Source organism: Zootoca vivipara, chromosome 12 (genome assembly GCF_963506605.1).
Source record: "Zootoca vivipara chromosome 12, rZooViv1.1, whole genome shotgun sequence".
NCBI lineage: Eukaryota > Metazoa > Chordata > Lepidosauria > Squamata > Lacertidae > Zootoca > Zootoca vivipara.
In genome coordinates this window covers 9,276,788-9,291,683 of record NC_083287.1, presented here as the reverse complement: position 1 = coordinate 9,291,683, position 14,896 = coordinate 9,276,788, and the positions used below count along the sequence as shown (strand labels likewise).

Sequence of the window (14,896 nt, the reverse complement as noted above, 5' to 3'; positions counted from 1 at the left end):
GTATTTTTTTCATGCCCTGCTGAAGAGACTAGGTGGAGCAATTAAGGTTACCAGACTTTTTGATTTATGGTTACTGTATATTAATAAATAGCAGACCAGTAGCGGCTGGTGGGGGGACATGGATAATTGAGGAAAGACACACTGCAATATTACCATTTTTTTTTCTCTAGTAGGAAGAAAGCATAATTTGTTTCAAAGGACTTACTGCCTACTGAAGCAAAGCCAGCCAGTTGCGTCTAATTCTGTACAGGCACCCCACTGCAGATTGAATGAAATAATGTGGACATAAGGAAAGTACATAAACAAGCCAACTCCACTATCCTCCTATGTCCATCTTCTGCTGCTTTTTCTGCTGCTCTGGCCTCCTAAGTCCCAGGTGGGGATGTTCAAAATCCCTTCCTCTTCTTGCTTAGCAACAGGGAAAGTGGTTACCTCTACTGTACTTAGCAATGCTGCTGCCTGCCAAGTGCCAAAGCCTCAGAATTGCTTTGTTTTGTTTTATAACTTTCTTTAGAAGTGTCTGGTTGACGTACCTAAAAAAAATTAAATAAAGCTAAGAGTCTGGGGCCCCTGTTAGTGGTCCTGGTTTAAATTGCGAAAGAGACAATATTTCACTAGGGGGGAGGAGGCCAGGATTATAAAGGCCTTCTTTTGCAAACATTTGAGATTACATGGCCAAAATATGCAGTATGTTTTAAGATGACTATACTTGATTTTGATATCGCCACTTTAGTGTATTGTTGTGGTTAGTAGAAAGGAGTTTGCTCAGTTGGAAGCAAGCTAACAGAAAGATGCTCTAGTTTTGCCGTATTCATCGCACTGCAGCACTACACAGCTAAGCTTACATCCCCCTAGAATGATGTAGTTTGATGTTGGGTTCAGGAAGTTCAGGTGAACGGAGCCCTTTTAGTGACAGTGTTGCTATAAATATACTGCTGCTTAGCTGAAAACAAGTTTTGGGAGGTTGGGATTTCTATACCAGAACTAAAGGGCATTTTAAAATCAATAGCATTAGGAGATAATATGCTAACCATAATTTTCTACAGAGGATACTAGTTCAAAGCTCTGCTCTTGTGCAGCTCTAGCGAATAGATGAGTCTTTGACATAAGAATTATATTTGCCACACTTGCTATGTTCAGTGAAACTAAGAAGGGTGCCACCAGCTTAAAAGTGTTTTGATCTTCCACAATTTGAGAGAATACTGATATCATTAGCACCAGAGAAAATTAGCCAAATCCTGCATTAAGGGCAAGCTTCACTGCAGGGGTGTGGTATATTTTACGATAAAGGGAATTTTCCCATTGAAGTAAACAAAGGCCTTCCCAGGCTTTGTATTTTGATTGAGCAGCTCAGGAAATTGCATGCTGCATATAAATGTATGTAGCAGTCATGGCAGCAGGTGTTTACTTTTAAAGAAGAACTTTTGAGTAGAAAAGAAGTAGTTGTGCCTGATCCTTTCCATGCTGATCATTTCCCCTATTCTATATCTCCCTGGCCTGTGTTGGGTTTCCCCTGCCAGGGCTGCAAACACATGTTTCTCTTTGTAAATATGCATCTGGAACCTTGCAGAAACAACTAGCTGGAGAGGAGTTTTACAAATCCAAACAAAACGGAACCAAGGTATAGGTTCCAAAATAGATCCTGATACAGTCTGTGTTCCTGGAGTAGGGAGTATTTTTTGTATCTTTGGTAATACGTAACAAACTGGAACCATCTACAGTAATTAAATACTGTGCATCTTATTTATATATCCCAAAGCTTCTGCCTCTTTTACCAGTAGCAGTAGTTTAATAATAATCTTTATATCTTGTGAGCCAGTGTGGTGTAGTGGTTAAGAGCGGTAGACTCCTAATCTGGGGAACCGGGTTCGTGTCTTCGCTCCTCCACATGCAGCTGCTGGGTGACCTTGGGCTAGTCACACTTCTTTGAAGTCTCTCAGCCCCACTCACCTCACAGAGTGTTTGTTGTGGGGGAGGATGGGAAAGGAGATTGTTAGCTGCTTTGAGACTCCTTCGGGTAGTGATAAAGTGGGATATCAAATCCAAACTCTTCTTCTTCTTCTTTTGTAGAATTATGCTTAATATGAATGTAGCAGGAAGAATAATTGAATTTCCTTTATACTCCCTTCAAATAATCCCCTCTATCCAAAATAACTATATGTAGCTCCTTCTTTGTCTGCTGGCTTAATCACAATATTGGAATTAGTTTTCAGTGCTTCCAGTGCCAATGTTGCTTTTAACATACAATTCTAACAACCTGCCAGATGCAATATTTCTTCAAACCTCCTTTTCAAAAATATGAATATTTGGATATGGTAATGACAGTAGTACATACCAGGAGGTTCCTGAATCTTGGGAAATGCCAAAGACCTTTTTCAATTTTAGAAATCATGCTAATTCTAAAACATCTCTCCTAGTGTGGTGTGTATTGCTGTTAATGTCACATTGTACATATTATCTCTTTGGGACTATCAGGACTGAAGTTCTTTGGCATTTGAGGGTGTGAAAAATGAATTCAAGATCTCTTAGTGCTGTTGCTACTCTCTACTGTAAATCTACTCTGATGGTGAATGTACAGTATATAATGTTAATGTACTAGTTTTTAAAATCTGTGCTAGGTGTTTCACAAGCCTTGTTTAATCGCGCAGTCATGACACTATTAATTGGCTCATTATTCTTGCTTTACCACTGAACGACTGAAACTGAAAAGTAGCGAGTATCTCCAAGCAGGAATCTCAAATATGGCATCCACTAACACACACTGCCCTTTGCACTATGACTGAACACATTAAGGCTGCAATCCTGCACCACTTCCTTGGGAGTAGGCACAATTAATTAGTTATGTACAGGGCTGTCTCAAGCACGTCGGGCGCCCGGGCGCCGTGGTGCGGAGATCGCTCCAGCGCCCCCGCTCCGTTTCTTGCCGCGGTTTCTAGAGCCAGCCCTGGTTATGTAATTGAAGAAAGTTTATTTTAATCCTGTTCTTCATCCCCAAAAAAGAAAAGGCTCCCAGAGCAGCTTACAAATCACAAAAGAAAGTCCCTGTCCTCTATCTTACAATAAAATAAGACATTACACAGAAAGAATCCACATTGAAGTGGGTATGTATAAGATTGCACTATACAGTCGTACCTCGGGTTGCGAACAACTCGGGTTACGAACTGCGCAAACCCGGAAGTGTTTTTGCCCCGCGCACGTGCGCGAAAATAGTGAAAATAGTGCTTTGCGCATGCGCAAAACGGCGGTTCGGGCCTTTTTCGGGTTACGAACTTTTCGGGTTACGAACTGCGACCCGGAACGGATCGCGTTCGTAACCCGAGGTACCACTGTACGTGGATAAATCAGACAATTAGCTGGTTAAATGTGTTTATTCAACTGTGTATATGTAGGTTATGCTTAGAGATGTCTTAAGAACAGTGCTGGTGGACATTTATTTGTTGGAGGACCACATTCTGGGCAACAGGGTCTTAATGGTGGGTGAGACCAGAGGCAAGAGTGGGCAGGACAATGAATGTAAATACTACCTTTGTACAGTTAGGCTAGTTTCTTCATCATCCTCCCCAGTCAAACAAGAAACATCGTCAGTTCAAGGACACATTTCAACAGGCAAAAACACTCAGAATTGGAAAAACTACAGAATAAAATTCAATAGTACTGCACAATTAAAATGGTGCTCCCGCCAAAACAAGATGGCACTCCCGCCAAAAATGCCAATAGCGACGTCCCCTGAAAGAAGGTACAGAAATGGCGGATGCGTAGGCGCGAATAAGGAGGGGGGTGGGTTCCCAAGCCTGGTGAAATTCCCCACAGCCCCCAGACACTAATTCCAAGCGGCCGCTAGGAGACGGGACTCTCTGCAATGTCTTACTCGGCGTCAAGCAAATTCGAACCCCTGATGCTAAAGCTGCAGGTCAGGAAAAAAGGAGCAAGCCACCACACACAGCCATCTGGCCAGCGAGACGGTGGTGAGCTCTGGCTCGAGGGGCCAAAGCCCCTTAGGGGAAAAGGGGAGAAACAGGGAAAGGCAAGGTGGGGAATTAACTGGGGGGGGGGATATTGACTAAGGGAGAAAACAGGGAAAATAAAGGGAATAAAGGAAACAGATCACCATAAACACCGAAGGTAGATCGCTCTCTCTTTTGGCTCACAGTGGACACGTTGCTGGTGTTCCGATGCACTGACCAAAATAGGAAGCTCTGAGTCACGTGTGTGGGCATATATAGGTCCCTTGATCAGTTTGGCTAGCATCCCATTGGCCTGATTCAACCCAGCATCAGGGGACCTAACCAATAGGCTATCCAATCATACCCACCCACAACACAGGGTTCAGTTCCAGGTCGCCACCACAACTCTTTGAGGGAGGACATGATCAATATAATTGGGGGGAGAAGGTTAGGCAAGACTGCCCATGCGTGTTTTTAGAGCGCCTGGCAGCCCATTTACAAAGAGACCCGGTAGCACATTTGTATAGAATGACTTACACGAGGCTTGTGTGGTGGGCACTTGTAAGTGAAAGAAACCAGAGGCCCTGCAATGCTTTGGTACTTGTGGAGTGTTTCTGAAGGCCATGGTGACAGCGTGGTACTAAAATCTGTAAATCACTCTTGACAATGGGTTATCTTTTCCTAAGCCACTTAGACTTGGGTAGGGGGGGATTTTACTGTTTTGTGGCATGGACGTTTATATGAATAGATTAAAAAGCCTCAGAATCTGCCCCAGGGCTAAAGTCAAAGCTAAATCTGCTAGTCTGCAAAGGCCAGTAAAATCCTTTATCTTAAAAGAAAGCAGAATTCAGGCCTGGGATTTTGGGCTCACATTTGCCTCCAAGTCTAAATCTAGAAGAGGAAGGGGGGGCTGGCCCTTCCAAAATAGACTTGTTATTTGCAAAAGGATTAGATTGAGATACTGAAAGCACCAAACCTGTTTTAATTACATGGCTGGCAGAGGTGTGCAACTGCTGTGCTTTGTCTATTAAGCACCATAGGCTCATTAAGAAATTAAAACAGTGTTGAGCCTTTCATACAGCAACTCTCCCTCTGGGGATGCTTTAAATTTTCTGACTGTCTGCATAGTGATACGGATCATAAAAGCTCAGAAAATTACCTCAATAAGATGACAACCTCGTCCATTTACACAGGAAATCCAATGCTCCCTTTTTTCCTCGGAGGCACTCATTGAAAATCCATGCACGGCTCATTTCTCTGGCCATTTAACAATGTGTCTCATGTTTGCCCTGATTAAGGGGGGGGGAACACCCTGTCTTTGTAGCAGATATAACATGGAGGATGATATAATTGCAGTAAAGAGGCCCCGGAGCTTGCAGTAATAGGGTGGTTCATCTGATGTGTACTGCTGTTGGAAAATAAGCCCTGTATGTATGTTCTCGGGGGATAGTAAAGAGGCTTTCAAGGAGTACACTAGATGTAGTATGAAAGCTAATGAGGAAGAGCAAAAGCATGGAGGAAAAACTGTTTCATACTTCTACTTCTTCCACCATACACTGCCACGTATAAGTACTTTGAATAAGTTTCATCCTCCCTTTATTTTGCCCCTGTCCTTTCCTTACCATACTGATATCTAGGCTACCTAAAAATACGAAGCCACAACGGCATGCAGAGTTGAGCATGCCGAACAGGGGCTGGCAACCTAAGGTCCATAGGGCACAAGCGGCCCATGGGGGTTGTTTAACCGGCCCATGAGCCGCCCACTCAGCGAGTCCCCGTGCGCAACCAGCACAGCGCGGGGACTCACTTCCGTGGTGCCGGAAATCGCGTCTGTGCAGACACTGGAAATCACAGGCCCGCACGCTTGCTCTCACACACACGATCCAGCCCATGGAGAAATCTCTGCTGGAGTGAACCGGCCCAGGTGAGGTCAACCTTGCCGACCCCTGATGCAGAAGAACCGGTGTGGTTCAAATGCAGTTCCGCATCCCGCCTCCTAAATGACATCCTATATAATAATGTGCAAGTGTCTCTGCGTCCAGTCCCTGTGTCTCCGCTACTGCGTATGTGCCCCACGGACACAGGGACTGGACGAAGAGACTGCACACACTCTCTCCCCCCCCTGCCTCCTCCAACCGCCGCTCCTGGCCGGACACCGCCTCACTGCAGGGCACATCGGGGAAGCGAGGGTGGAGGCCGGCGGAGGTGAATGGGGGGAGGAAGGGCGCATTTGAGGAGCCCGGTCCGGCTCCCGCAGCCACCGCCACTGCCGTGGCCCCGGAGCCCGATGCCGCCATCTTGGTCCTCCTCACAACCCTCCCTGGCCCGTGAGAGGAGCGGCGGGGCCGTGGCGGCAGCGAGGTAGGCGTCTGTGTCCCATGGAGAAACGGGGCTTCCCGCCTTGCCAACGCAGGGCTCACGGCCGGCCCCGGTGCCGCCTCCAGCCAAGCCAGGCCAGGGCGGGGAAGGAGCCTCTCCTCCCCGGCCTAGGTCCCGGGGTCCAGAGAAGCGCTGCGCAAGCATTTCTCCGAACACCGGGATGTTCTAGCGCCCGTTTACTCAACGGGCTGAATTACACTAGTCAGTAATATACTTTGTAGCAAGCAAAGAATGTTCTTAAAGCTGTAAATGGTGGAGGACTGTCCTCGTTCCAACTTCATTTTTCTTCTATACTCAGCCCATAGCTGTCAAGTTCTCCCTTTTTTTTAAGGGAAATTCCCTTATGCTGAATAGGCTTCCTCACGAGAAAAGGGAAAACTTGACAGCTATGACTCAGCCCATTGGTGAACCTTGGGGTCTCACACTTTAGCAGCACCCTTTGCAGTGCCAAAATTCAGGGCCCTTCGCTTCCATTCTACATCATAGTTGCAGCATAGTTAGTTTGGTTGTCTTACATCCCAACGTGGGCATAGGGACACTGGAACAAATTATGTGCACAGATGTTTATAATGAATATTTACCAAGCTGGAATGTATCTAAAGGCCAGTGGCATGCAGTCAGAGGACTAGTCCCCTAAATATCCCTAGTAAATTAGCATATTAAAGCTTGGCACCTCCAAAGCCCAGGAAGCTTCTGCCTGGCTTAGGGAGGGAGGCATGATGCTCATGTGTGTGTGCCCCCCCCCTAATTGCCCTCACAAGCTGGGGCCTCTGGCCCTAACTATTCCCCTATGAAAAACTTCACTGCAGAAGACCATCTTATTATTTTTTTAAAATATTTTTTATTGGTTTTACAACAACAAAAAGCACAAAAAGAGGGGGGGAAACAACACACTAATACAATAAAGTACAGTAACATAACAATAAAAAGAAACACAAATAGTCAATCTTTTTCTTTTAACATTATATAAGGGGACTTCGAGTTCCCACCACCTGTGGTTTAAAGTCTTTCCACTCTTCCTCAATCGCTTCTTCTTAAATCAGTATTTTCTATACACCATTCTACACACGCTCTCATATACAGTCATATCTCTGTTTAAGTACGCTTTGGTTTGAGTATTTTCAGTTTAAGTACTCCGCAGACCCATCTGGAACGGATTAACCCACTTCCCATTACTTTCAATGGGAAAGTACGCTTCAGGTTAAGTACGGACTTCCGGAACCAATTGTGTACTTAAACCGAGGTACTGTACCACTGTAATCCAATCACACATTACCCTCCATACAAAAGAAAACACCAACACCCATGTTACCATGCGTCACAAGTGAAACATTTTGATGACATTAAACAATTACAATTGAGTTAAATAGATACATTCCCCCAAAATATGGTGCAGGGACATGGCTCAGTTCCAAGAAAGGTATCCCACTATATTGTTTAAATACAGGAGCGCTGTGGAAGTATGCACATGAATGAGAGGTGGGAAGATTTAAATCTGGATACTGCCATCTTCTAAAATAGGTAGCCAGAGAACCAAGGACAGCTTGAAATCTGAGCATATTTTCACATAAGCACTGCTCATCATTTAATATGTGATGGTCTCTCTCCCTCTCTCTCTCTGAGCCTCTCTTTGTTTTCAATTACTGTATGCATAGTGCCATTCTATCAACTTTGTGGTGGCACTCAGAGAATAAGCTCACTTCAGGCAAATAAGAGTTTCTTCAGCAAGCAAATAGTGTGCTATTGCAATGTGAAAGTATATGAGTGTCATGGCGGCCCAATTTCTATTCATGAGTAGTTTGTTGTTCAATATACCTCACGACTCGGCGATCATCTGCTAGGCATCTCTCCATTGTGCAAGGAAATAGAAAGCAAACAAAATCATGGCAAATGTCACTCCACCAAGAGCTAATAACTTTTCTTTGAAGACTTGTGTATGTACAGCACATTTGGCTGGGTGTACTGGATTGCCTCACATTAAAAAATATATCTGATTGATATTGTAAGGTCACTTCCCGCCACCCCAAAATAATGTCACCCTGATTGACAATTCTGTTGAAAAGTCTGCATATAGAACAGAAGTGTCACTTCAACTGTTGTTTTTGTGCCTAATCATTTTCTTTCTTATCTGCCTCAGTCTTTCTCTTGGTGATTTTCGGTTTTATAAAATCCACATCTCAAACAAGAAATATTCAAGAAAATGCAAAATCCGCTACACATAATAATACAGTGGTGCCCTGCTAGACGAAAATTTCGCTTAACGAAAGGATTTTCTGATCGGAGGTTGCCTCGCTATACGATGAGGTTTTCTGTGGCCACCGCTTCATCTTGCGAAGCGTGGCCATAAAAACCTCCGATCAGAAAATCAGGGCATTCATCTAGCAAAAGAGGAACCAGCTGTAGGGTGGAAAGAAGGCAAAGGAAGATGAGCTGTCAGCGCCTGTCAGCTGATCTTCCTCTGCCTTCTTCCCGCGCTGCAGTTGGTTCCCCTTTGTGTTCCGCTGGTCTCTGCTGGCAACCGGCAGAGACCAGCGGAACACAAAGGATAACTAGCGTGGGAAGAAGGGGGGAGAAGCAGAGGAACAGATCCATTCCTCCGCTTTCCCCCACCATCACCTTGCCCGACAGAGCCTGCATTTGATGGGGCTTCCGAACCCCTGTCAGATGCCAGCTCTGTCAGGCGGGGGGGGGAGGCAAAGGAATGAGCCTGCACCTTTTCCCCACCCCACCTGTCCCCCGGAGCCAAAGTGCGGCGCTGCGCGGGCTTTTCACAGTTTGCCTTCCCCGAGCCAATGGGGAGGCATACGGCGAAAAGCTCCCGTAGCACCGCAATTCGGCTCCGTCCCCTGGAGTGCAGCACTGCGGGGGCTTTTCATCGGCTGCCTTCCCCAAGCCAAGGGGAAGGCAGCCAGCGAAACACCCCCGCACCGGCGCACTTCGGCCCCATCACCCGGAGCCGAAGCATGCAGTGCAGGGACTTTTCGCCGGTTGCCTTCCCCTTGGCTTGAAGCCCTGCTTTCTACTGCTCGCCTCGGCGGTGGCGCTAAGACAGCCGATCCCAGGTCAGCCTAAGGGCGAGTCCAGCGCGCTTTCTCGTTAGCCCCACGCGCTGCGCTTGCCCCGTCCTATGCCGGGCAAGGAAGCGCCCGATACGCTACAGCTCGGGGAAGCAGGCAGGCAGTTCTCCCAGCCTGCTTTCCCGAGCCTTAGTGCATCAGGCGCTTCTTCGCCTGACAGAGCCGGCATAGGACGGGGCTTCTGAACCCACGTCCTATGCTGGCTCTGTCAGGCAGGGGGGGAAGCGGACTCCGCTTTCCCCTCACCCCACCCGACACAGCGCGGATCGGACAAGGCTTCTCATCCGATCCGCGCTGTGGCGGGCAAGCTGTCAGTGGCAGGGGGAGAGGAATGAAATCGTTCCTCTCCCCCTGCTGCTGAGCGTGCACAGATCCCGGGGTTCGGAGAAGCGCTTGCAGTGCTTCTCCGAACCCCGGGATCTGTCCTTGCTGTCGGCGGCAGGGGGAGAGGAAGGAAGAGAAAGGGCTGCTTTCTCTTCCTTTGTTCCTCTACCCCCCCGCCCAACAGAGACCGCATCTGACGGGGTTCAGAAGCCCCGTCAAATGCCGGCTCTGTCGGGCGAGGCGGGGGGGAGAACCTCCGCTTCTCTCCCCCCCCCTGGCCTGGCACACACCTCTCTTGGCTCGGGGAAGGCAGGCAGGCAAGAGCCTGCCTGCCTTCCCCGAGCCAAGAGAGGAAGGATAGCTAGCTGCCGCCAGGCCCCCAGAGCCTATAGGAACATATTAATTGACTTTTAATGCATTCCTATGGGAAACGGTGCCTCGCTAGACTAAATTTTCATAGGACGAATTGAGTCCTGGAACGAATTAATTTCGTCTAGCGAGGCACCACTGTACCACAATATAATGCACAAAGATGAAATCCAAAGTCAAAGATACATTTTTCTAAGTGAGTAACTACACCTCCTGTCCTGAAGGAATCCCTGCTTCCACTTAATATGCCTAGGAGACATTTTATCAGTCTTCCTCAAGAAAGGAAGGAAGCGCAAAGAGCAAAGACTCTACACTTGCTGCTGAGTTATCTTTTGCTGATGGCTGGTTTCTCCCCCTTTAATAGGTTTCTTTCCCCCCGATATTGCAGAACCTGGGAAAGAAGTATATGAGCCTATATGGCAAACTAGGTTTGCCTTTTCTGAAGTGCAACTCTCATCTGATGTTATGTATTGTCATTTCAGGTTACCAGTCTGTCCTACCTAATCAACAACAAGGGTTCCAAGGACTAATGGGAATGCAACAGCCTCCCCAAAGTCAGAACCTAATGAATAATCAACAGGGAAATCAGGTGCAAGGCATGATGGTCCAATACCCCACCATGTCGTCGTATCAGGTACAAAGCATCTATATCGAATGTCTTCATTTTGGGCATGTGGATTGCTAAAATAAAGGCTAATACCATTCCATAAGAAGTCCATGTGTCCCTACATCAAATTATTTGAAGCTGAAAATCTGGGAGTAAAAAATCACCACCACCGTACAGTTCCTTCAAGTAATAAATTGGAAATCCAATTGGTCTGTATATATTTTTTCCTGTTACAAGAGGTAATAACAGCAAAATACAAAACATACACATAAAAACATGCTATTACAAATATTGAAATATGCTTAATAAAATCAAGAACTGTGTTTCTAAATAGTTTCACATTTGCCACTCAACTTAGTTCAAGAACTATCTTTTCTGAAAGTGGGAAAGCAGAAAAATACCTGCCCTTTACCCCTTGTTTAAAACTCTGGTTTAGAGCCCAATGAATCTAATTGTAATTTTCAAATGATGTGTAAAAAGTATTTGTTATTTGACTAGTGGCTTTAATACCAACATTTGAGGGCCATTTATCTTATCAGCCCCATTTTGAGCCATTCTGTCAACGACATATTTCCATTCTGCATTTTGACTGGGAGCTACAAAATTCATTCAATCAGATAAAACACCTTTCTTGCCCTTGTGCCACATTTGAGATACAGAACCACCAGCACTTCCTCCTTTCATTTTTCATTGTATGGTGGGGAAAAACAGCCCTGCTGTTAATAATGTCAATCTACACAAGCAGTAAAAAGACAAGGGCATCGGGTAATAGAGGTTAGGCATCCTCCATTTAGGATCTGATATTTTTAATCATTTAAAAGTCAGAACATGATTTAATTCTCTGAGCTCCACATGTTTCCTGGACCCCTCTCAAGTTCAGAATAACAGAGATTGAGGTATTGAAAAGTAATTTGTTGATTCTGCATTTGAGAACTGCACTAAAACATAAAAGGTAAAGGTACCCCTGACCTTTAGGTCCAGTCGCGGATGTCTCTAGGGTTGCGCGCTCATCTCGCTCTATAGGCCGAGGGAGCCGGTGTTTGTCCACAGACAGCTTCCGGGTCATGTGGCCAGCATGACTAAGCCGCTTCTGGCGAACCAGAGCAGCACACGAAAACGGTGTTTACCTTCCTACCAGAGCAGTACCTATTTATCTACTTGCGCTTGACGTGCTTTCAAACTGCTAGGTTGGCAGGAGCAGGGACCAAGCAACGGGAGCTCACCCTGTCGCGGGGATTCAAACCACCGACCTTCTGATCGGCAAGCCCTAGGCTCTGTGGTTTAACCCACAGTGCCACCTGTGTCCCTAAAACATAGCTCTGTGCTATTCTGCTTCTACAGCTTTGCTTTTGTGTCACACTGCCAACAAAATAGCATCTCCTGGTCAAGCAACATGCCACCTCCCCAGATACTTGTTTCGGAAGTCAGAGGTGGAAAATATTACACAATCTGAAAAGTAGAGCTTCAATGGTTCATGTATGTCTATGCTAACACTCAGTAGGGGGAGAATCTTGTTTCCTGATCTCATGAACAATAAATTTCAAGACAAATCCATAAGTCTAGAACCATCACCTGTGTGACTCTCTCTCATCCAGTGAGAGAATTGCACCAATTCCATTTAGAACACTCTACCAGTTCACTAAACTGATGTCTAGTCCAGTATTCTGGTTTTAAAGCCATATCCTAAGTCTTTGCCACTTCAGTGGGCCTATAAGAGGGGCTATTCCAGAACTAATTATTTCTGGAAGAAACTCGTATGCAAAGAGAACTGAGTTGTTATAACTATACATACTGGACTACATTTTAATCTCCTCAGCTCAGCACTATATATGAATGCACATTCAGTTTCCCGTCTCTTCTGCCTCCCTCTCCCTACCTGTCAGCCCAAGCATACAGGAAACAATATGTTCACTCCTTAAATTCTTCAGCTACTGGTGAACTAGCATGCACCCCAGTCTAAAGACCGGACATTTCATACTCAGACATGAGTCAAAGGCGGAGACCAATTATGAAAGAAAGCAAGACGGAAGGAAAGAAAACTTGTTAGGAATTTTAGAGATGAGCTACAGTATGAAGACCCTAAATTTGCTTCTTGTCTTTTAGGTGCCAATGACCCAGGGTTCTCAAGGACTGCCACAACAGTCGTATCAACAGCCACTCATGCTACCTAATCAATCAGGTCAAGGAACACTTTCAGCCACTGGAATGCCTGTTTACTGTAATGTCATACCTCCTTCCCCACAGAATAATCTCCGATTGATTGCACAACACTGTCCTTCTAATAATGTTCCACCAGTTATCTCTGCCAACTGCAGGACAAACTGTGCAAATATTAACAATGCTGGATGGCAGGTCAAGTACTGAAACTGTGAATCCTTAGTACCAATATATAAAAGGTAGCTGGGTTTTTTTGTTTTTTTTAATGACAACTATCTCATGGCCTTCAAACGAAATGAGGAACACAACAAGAGTTATCAGCTGAGGGCATAGAATCAGTGCTGCTGGAAATATGTAAAAACAACAACAAAATGTAATAAGTTGTTCTCGCTGGTTAATGGTGCATATTTTTGTCATGTCTGCTAGGTCTGCCTTTATAGCTTAGCTAGTGACATGAAATCATTGAGGTAAGATTTTTTTCCTACCACTGAACACCACTGTGTAGATTATAATATCCCTAATTCAGATTAGTTTTGTACTTTGTGTTGAGTTTGTGAAGCGAAAAGTATTTAAAAAATATATAACAAAACCACATTGTACCAAAGTTGTAATGGACATTTTAAAAAAAGCTGAATGGAAGGAATAATTTATATACACTATAGAGTTTTTTATGGATATCTACTGTATTGTAGTGTTAAATCACAATAAAGCTACTTGACCTCATGAAGAAAGGTCAGCTTTCTACTATCTGCTTGACTATTTCTTTCACGCCTTTTCACTTAGCTATATTTCATATTTCTAGTTAATCAAGAAGCCTATCAGTAAAACACCTTGCTATTCTTTTGCTGATAAAACTACATTGATATGAGATTCAAAGGCAAATACAAATTCCTTTGTATTTTGAAACAAATGCACAGATGTTGCCAGTACTGCTTCTCATGTTGATTTTGAAAGAGACACACTTTGGGGATTTTGGGGGGAGATGCCTTTACCTGAAGAACTGATTAAATCTCATTCGCAGGAGAAAAGTTGCTCAGTATTCTGCTTCCACTTCCCTTCCAGTCATGTCTAACAGTTCTGAGATATATTGATATGTTAGAAACCTCGTCGCCACACAAAACAGATTAGGTGGTAAAAGCTGTGCCTGAATTTTATGCTGCAGGTAGGAGGGGTTCACGTGAATGAATTCCCTCTATTTTAAAAGTGGGTGGGTAAGAGAAGGCAAGGTTATAAAATCATACCCTGAAGTCACAGTGGAGAATTGGGCGTTCTCCATTCACGCAGAGCAACCATGAGGTCTAGTATCCCTGCCTGACATTCCACAAGAACAGGCCAGATACCCAGAACCTGCTCCATACATGGATTCCTTGGCAAACTGTACGTTCAGGGTCCTCTGGAAGTAGAAAGTCTGCAAACCACAGCGCTGTCTGATATAAAACCTAATCCTACTATGAGTGATGCTCGTTTCTATCGATGGGGCTGTGGGGAGTGAGACACCTGCCATGTCACAATGACAATTCAAGTGCCAAATGTAATGCAGAGCAAGAACTGTACTCCTGGCAAAGTAAACACCGGGGGGGTTGCAAGTACACATATTCCTTCTGCAAAGTCACATGGTCTGCCTCAACTCTCAAGCAAAGAGGTACAATACTTTGAAAGAAAAAGAGCTACAGTGGTACCTCGACTTACGAACGACTCGACAACCAAATTTTTCGACTTACAAATGGGGCAAATGGCCGCACGCTTACAAATTTCTCGACATCCGAACGGCAACCGCAGCGGTTTTAGATAGGGTTTTTTCAACTTACGAATTTTTAGATAGGGTTGCTTCAACTTACGAATTTTTCCGTTTCCAATGCATTCCTATGGGAAATCGCGTTTCCAATGGCGCTTTTCGACTTACGAATTTTTCGACCTACGAAGGTGCCTTCGGAACGGATTAAATTCGTAAGTCTAGGCACCACTGTATTGAGATTCCTTCACAAACACACATGTTTTTAAAGGATATGTGATTGGGGAGGGGTTCGTTAAAGCTAAAG

The 14,896-nt window shown here is 45.1% G+C and overlaps 1 protein-coding gene across 5 annotated transcripts in view; it reads left to right on the top strand.

Annotated features, from left to right (window-relative positions):
- The window catches only part of ARPP21 (cAMP regulated phosphoprotein 21), a 223,874-nt gene extending 210,306 nt beyond the window's left edge, over positions 1-13,568 (top strand). For all 5 annotated transcript variants that reach the window (XM_035129801.2, XM_035129800.2, XM_035129799.2 and 2 more), the window contains 2 exons: positions 10,576-10,727; positions 12,804-13,568. In XM_035129801.2, coding sequence (XP_034985692.2) covers positions 10,576-10,727; positions 12,804-13,064 — 413 coding nt within the window. In that variant the 3' untranslated portion in view covers positions 13,065-13,568. The remainder of the gene's footprint in view (positions 1-10,575; positions 10,728-12,803) is intronic.
- Positions 13,569-14,896: the final 1,328 nt, after the last annotated feature.